This window comes from Orycteropus afer, unplaced genomic scaffold (genome assembly GCF_000298275.1).
Source record: "Orycteropus afer afer isolate SDZICR_OR568_19922 unplaced genomic scaffold, OryAfe1.0 scaffold00335, whole genome shotgun sequence".
In the NCBI taxonomy this organism is placed as follows: Eukaryota; Metazoa; Chordata; class Mammalia; order Tubulidentata; family Orycteropodidae; genus Orycteropus; species Orycteropus afer.
This window is the reverse complement of record NW_006921922.1, coordinates 3,507,784-3,513,783: the sequence shown is the minus strand read 5'-3', so window position 1 is coordinate 3,513,783 and position 6,000 is coordinate 3,507,784. Positions and strand designations below refer to the sequence as shown.

Genomic DNA, 6,000 nt, shown 5'->3' with positions numbered 1-6,000 from the left:
TTGAACCACCAGCCTTCTGGTTAGCAGTCAAGTGCCTTAGCCACTATGCTACCAGAGCTCCCTCCTTGAGGGTATATAAAGAAATATTCTGAGAAAGTTTGCTTTCTTGCTCTGGTTCTGCATTTGGTTCATCATCATCTCACCCCTGGACATGAGATAGCGGCCATCATCTGACACATTGATTTGGGTTCAGCAACCTTGCAAATACGTGAGTTGGGAGAATACTCAAGACCTACCCACAGACCTGGCACTTAACAGCCTGTCAATCTCCCAGCCTCCACCACCACCACCACGTGGGCTCTTTCCTTTATAGTTTGTGAGTTCTGTGAGACGTTACAGTGAAATATGGAACTGTAAGACAAGAGGGGCATTTGCTAACCAGAAGACTGGTGATTCAAACCCACCAGCCACTCCTCAGAAGGAAGGTTGGGCAATCTACCTCTGCAGTGATACCACCTTGGAAAACCAAGGAAGGGTCACCATGAGTTGGATTTGACTTGACAACAGTGTGTTTTGTTTGCTTTGGTTTGGTGGAAGACAGGAGGGAGATTATTGAGAGGAGGAGGAGTTGGTGTCAGAGATGATGGAGTGCTATGGCAGTTTGGAAAAGTTGGACATTTGGGACATCTTTAACTGCTGCCTCATAGAGACCGTCCTTGTGCTGATCCTTCTGAAAGAAATTATTCAAGCACTGAATCCATATATTTTTTTAAAAATCATATCAACTATGTTTTAATTTCTTACCCTCTGTATTATAGCTTAAATTATAAAATACTTGGTTTGTGGAAGGCTGTGGTCTACAGTGGGAGTCCTAACTCCATTCTGAGGTATAACATAAGTTTCTGATGCTATTTGAGTTCTTTGTGACCCTTAAACTAATGGTGTGGCTAAGCCTGGACAAGTTCTAGAACAAACCTAGTGAGGAGTAGTTTGCCCTCAAGAAGAGTGTGGTTGAAAGTCTATTATACTTACATAAAGAACGAGGAAAACTGTATGAGGGTACCCTTTTCTAATGTAGCTACAGTTGAGGTCTTGGTATTGTTTTGTAGCCACCTTGTGGTTGCCATGACATGTAACTAACTTGAAAGCAGTGAGGTGTTTTTTTCTTATTTTTCATGGCTGTGACTCAGGTCACATGGTCACTACCATCTAGCCTGGTAGTCAAGCCTCAAAACTAATCCTGTAACTCTTTTTAATCTTCAATTATGTACATATAACAATCATGGTCCTTTCCCTACTTCTGTAAACCCACCTGCAACAGTGGTGAATCAATCTGCCAATGGTCATAATTTTGTGATGATTTCATTTTCAATCAGATATAACTAGCTCCACGTCAGCAGACTCCATTCACCTTTCTGTACTGGTGGTGTAGTGCCTAAGGCATGTGACTGCTAACCAGAATTCTCGTGGTTCAAACCCCCCAGCCACTCCTTGGAAGGAAGGTTGGGCAATCTACTTCCATAGAGATACCACCTCCCAAACCTAAGGAGGGGCTACTATGAGTCAGGATCAACTCGATAGCAGTGAGTTTGTTTTTTTTTGTTTTGTTTTGTTTTGTACTATGTACATGTGGATTGTTTCCCTCATCTTGAATGACTGTCTTTGTTTTGTCTTTGTTCTGTCTAAGGCTTGATAAAAGGGTCTCTATAGAGCATGTTTGAATCTGGGATCTATTATTGTCTATCATACCTCCAACCTGTGGCCATAGTTGGTAACTGATTTTGGTAGTTTAGTTGTGTGTCAACTTGGCTGGGCCTGGTTTTGAGTGGATGGCAGCTAGATATAGTTATTCCCCAAGATGAGACTGGTAATCTACTCCATGGTGCAATCTACTGGAGCAGATGAATGCCTGCCTTAGGGATGTGGTCTGCTTCCAGTATATAAGAAGAGAGCTTTGAGAAATGTCTCCGAGCTTTTTAGCACACTTGGGCCCTGCACGTAGCTGAGTCATTGTTCAGCAGCCTGCCATGATGCCCTGCCAATCTTGGGACTTCTAATGGGCTTGAATTAATGACTTGCCATGTGGTTTGGTTATATTGGGACTGTGCCTTTTCACTTTCAACCTTGGGTTTGTCAGCCTCAGCAGCTAGCAACTGCCTGAGTAAAGAGATGCCTCTAGCTTCAGATTTTACTATATCTTTTTTGAGAAATAAACAAAAGTCAAGAAACAAGAAGCAAAGATGGATATAGATATTTCAGAAAATGGTCACTGAATGAATATTAGAAGGGTCATTGGGTGGCACAAATGGTTAACCACTCGACTACTCGCTTAAAGGCTGGCAGTTCAAACCCACCCTAAGAAGCCTCAGAACACAAGCCTGGCAATCTGCTTCCAAAAGGTCGAAGCCTTGAAAACTCTATGGGACAGTTCTATCCTGGACACACAGGGTTGCAATGAATCAGAGTCAACTCAACAGGAACGAAGAAAAACAAATGGATTTAGATAGTAAAATCATACCTAGAGGAATATACCCATATAAAGGCCACACATTTTAAGAAACTCAGTATGATTAAAGAGTCTTAATTCAAATTTAATGTAGATAGCATTGCAAGTGCATTTCATACCTACTTCCTAACTCAGACTGTGATCTGAACATAGAAGCAATTAAAAAAAAAAAAAAAAAAAAAACACCTCACTGCCATTGAGTCAGATCCAACTCATAGCAACCCCTCTGAGGCAGTATCACTATGCAAGTAGGTTGCCCAATGTTCCTTCTGAGGAGTGGCTGGTGGGTTTGAATCGCCAGCCTTCTGGTTAGCAGTCAAATGCCTTAGGCACTACTCCACCAGAGCAGCAATAGTGAACACAAAACAAATGTTTAAAATTCAATTATACTAAAATTTAAATTATAATACACTGTAGAATTCAAAGAATAATAACTAATGTTCAGGCCAACAAAAGAAGTAGCATGTATTATCAAGAAGAGCATTTCCACTACACCAATAATGTTTGTAAATTTGGCCTTATCAGATGTTTAGTCAATAGCTGAAACATTTATTCATAGCCAGTCAATTATAACACCAGGAAATCAGCCATTGAATAAACTGTGCTATTAATTTCCCATCAGAGATTCATGTTTGAACAGCCATGCACTTCATAGATTTAAATACCGAAAAGCTAATTATCTCCAAGGCCCCATTAATGGAATATCATAGATTGCTATCAAAAACAATCCTTATATCGCTTAAAAATGATCTCCTACTTTTAGTGCTGAAAAATACTTTAATTCTTCTATCTATTGTACACACTGAAAGTATAGGTTGTACCTATAGACCTCCCAAATCAATTTCTTTCTTAAAACCTTAGGAAAGGAAACGTGAACAGTTTTTTATCCACAAGAATTCATTATTTTGTAAAGTAAAATTTAAATTTAAAGTCTATCTCCCTAATGTCTGTTCAATGTGCCAATTGTTATTATTATTTTCATTGTAAATGACTGCCTCTAAAATGGCTTCAACTTCAGAATGAAACTCATAAGATAAAAACTACTTTTTAAATTCCCTTTTAGCTTTTCATTCTATTTTTTAAATTGCTCATTCCAAAATAGTGAAACTCATAAAAATCTACATATAACAGACAGGTTTAGTCATCTGAAGAGGCTCTGGTGGTGTAGTGCCTAAGGCATTTGACTGCTAACCAGAAGGCTGGCAGTTCAAATCCACCAGCCATTCCTCTGAAGGAAGATTAGGCAATCTACTCCTGTAGTGATACCGCCTCGGAAACCCAAGGAGGGGTCACTATGAGTTGGACCTGACTCGACAGCAGTGAGTTTGGGTTGTTTTTGGATTTCGTCATCTGAGGTTTAGATGCTTCATGTGACTGTTTCTGTGTTAATCAGGAGACATGGGTCTCCTGACGCTAATCAAGTGTTCAATATGCATTCCTAGAATGAGAGTATAACTAAAGAAAGCTGATTCTACTCAACCATATTTTAACTCATCCGAAGTTAATATTAATCAATATGTACATTTGATGGTAAAATCCCAGCCAGGGATTATATTTGTCTTCAAATTGAGAAATGAAAAGAATTTACCAGCCAGGATTATGCAAATAGCTACACCTAGAAAATACAGATATTTCTGTTCATTAAAAATTTTGTTATGCTTTTCACAACTTGAATAAGCTTTTCCCCAAGACCAGCTAGCTAGTTCTTGTTGCTATGATTTTAAGCTCCCAAAACCACTTCCTAATCATAAATTTGTATCCCAGTTCTAGATTACCCAGAAGGATAGTAGATAAGAGTATTCAGATCATTGGAAAAGCATAAGTGAATGAATTAATATTTGTATTTATATCAGTTTAACATGGTCTGAGGCCAACACACCTCATATGCAGCTGTCATCCATCTACCAGTGGTAGATTGTGTTGCTATGATGCTGAATGAAGTCCCTGGGGTGGGTGCAAATGATTTATGCTTGACTGCTAACCTAGGGATTAGTGGTTTGAACCCACTCAGCAGTGCCATGAAAGAAAGGCCTGATGACCTTTTTCTGTAAACAACACAGCCAAGAAAACCTATGGAGTAACACATGGGGGTGTCATGAGTTGGAATCAACTAGAAAGTAATAAGTTTGGATTGTCTTTTTATGAGGCTGAACAAGTTTTAGGGGAACTTCTAGGCCAAGATGGACTAAGAAGAAAGGTTTGGTGATCTACTTTCCCAAAACATCCAGTGAAAACCCTGTCACAACTGTCTGATCCCTAAGCATTTTGTTCCACTGAGCACAGGGTTGCCGTGAGTCAAGGGCTGACTCCATGAAGTTAACAACAAACTCTTAAGAGTTTTCAGTAATAAAAGTCAATGTCCCCAATATTATGTTCCAGTGTAAATAAACTCGTGAAGTTTATTTTCTAGACTTCCAATCTAAGAACTCATGACCGTGGGTCTCTAGCACATTTCTTTTTATAAGTGCAGCTGATATTCCTCTTTAAAATGTTGTGAAGCGGGTCTTGGGTTTTTTTGGCTAATATCAATTATAGAAATTCTTTGATATGTATACCCAGAGAATAAAGCTTACAGTCATACAGTTTCATATTTTTATATTTCCTCTTTTGCTCCTTCCTCAGTTCCTTCTTCTCTCCCTCCTTAGCTTCTTGTATAAAAACCCTAAGCTCTCTTATGGAGATTGTTCTCTTTCACACAGAACCCATAAATATGGGAATAATTTTTACTTTGCTTAAAACAAATTTGAACATGTCAGCTGGATAAAAATTACTTTTACAGTGGGATCACCATGTTTCCAATGGGCAAGACAGTAAAAGAGTCACAAGTTTGTCTCAAACCAATAAAGAGTTACATTTCAGTAAAGAAACATGATATACAAATAACCTGGACTATTTGTGGTCATATATGAACTTGATTATCATTTTTGAATGTCTTGCTATTCAAATATTGGCTGACCCAATGTATGAATAAAATGTTTTCATACTCTGAAAAATTTAAGGATTTATATATTATACTCAACTCACCTCTTAGTGATGAGCACCATGTTCATACATTAAGTTGCATCTCCTTCTAGTCTGTATTCCTCTTGTTTAGCAGAACACTGGCACTCTCAAATTTCTTTTTAGTGCATACCCTTTCTTATGTTTTTCCACTCCCACCCTTCATGTTTTCCCTGAAAGTTCTTCAGTTAAATAGGTATATAATCATTTTCTATCAGATACACATAAAGGCTATCACCAACAGAGACAATTCAACAACTTAACACATTTATAAAAACGCAGAAAGTACCTGGACATAGGCTCTGCAAGAGCGCTCTCTTTTCTGAAGCTGAATCCATTAAGACAGCAGATTAAACACAGAATAGAAAAAACAAGTTAGTGACAGAAGAAAACAAGAAAAATAAAAGAACACATCTACACAAAACACCTTATTTTTTTGTGTGTTCTACTTTCTAGAAGAGACTGAAAGCTAAGCAGCAGCATATGTAAGCAAATGGCTTTGAAAATAGTGGGCACGACCCCTGTCAGGCAATCCAAGTGAAAACTAGATGGCA

General features: G+C 38.4%; 1 protein-coding gene across 1 annotated transcript in view; it reads right to left on the bottom strand.

Annotated features, from left to right (window-relative positions):
- The window catches only part of ADGRL3 (adhesion G protein-coupled receptor L3), a 584,624-nt gene that overhangs the window by 227,515 nt on the left and 351,109 nt on the right, over positions 1 to 6,000 (bottom strand). Inside the window, exon 9 of the mRNA XM_042782480.1 lies at positions 5,736 to 5,774. Within this exon, the coding sequence (XP_042638414.1) occupies positions 5,736 to 5,774 (39 nt within the window). The remainder of the gene's footprint in view (positions 1 to 5,735; positions 5,775 to 6,000) is intronic.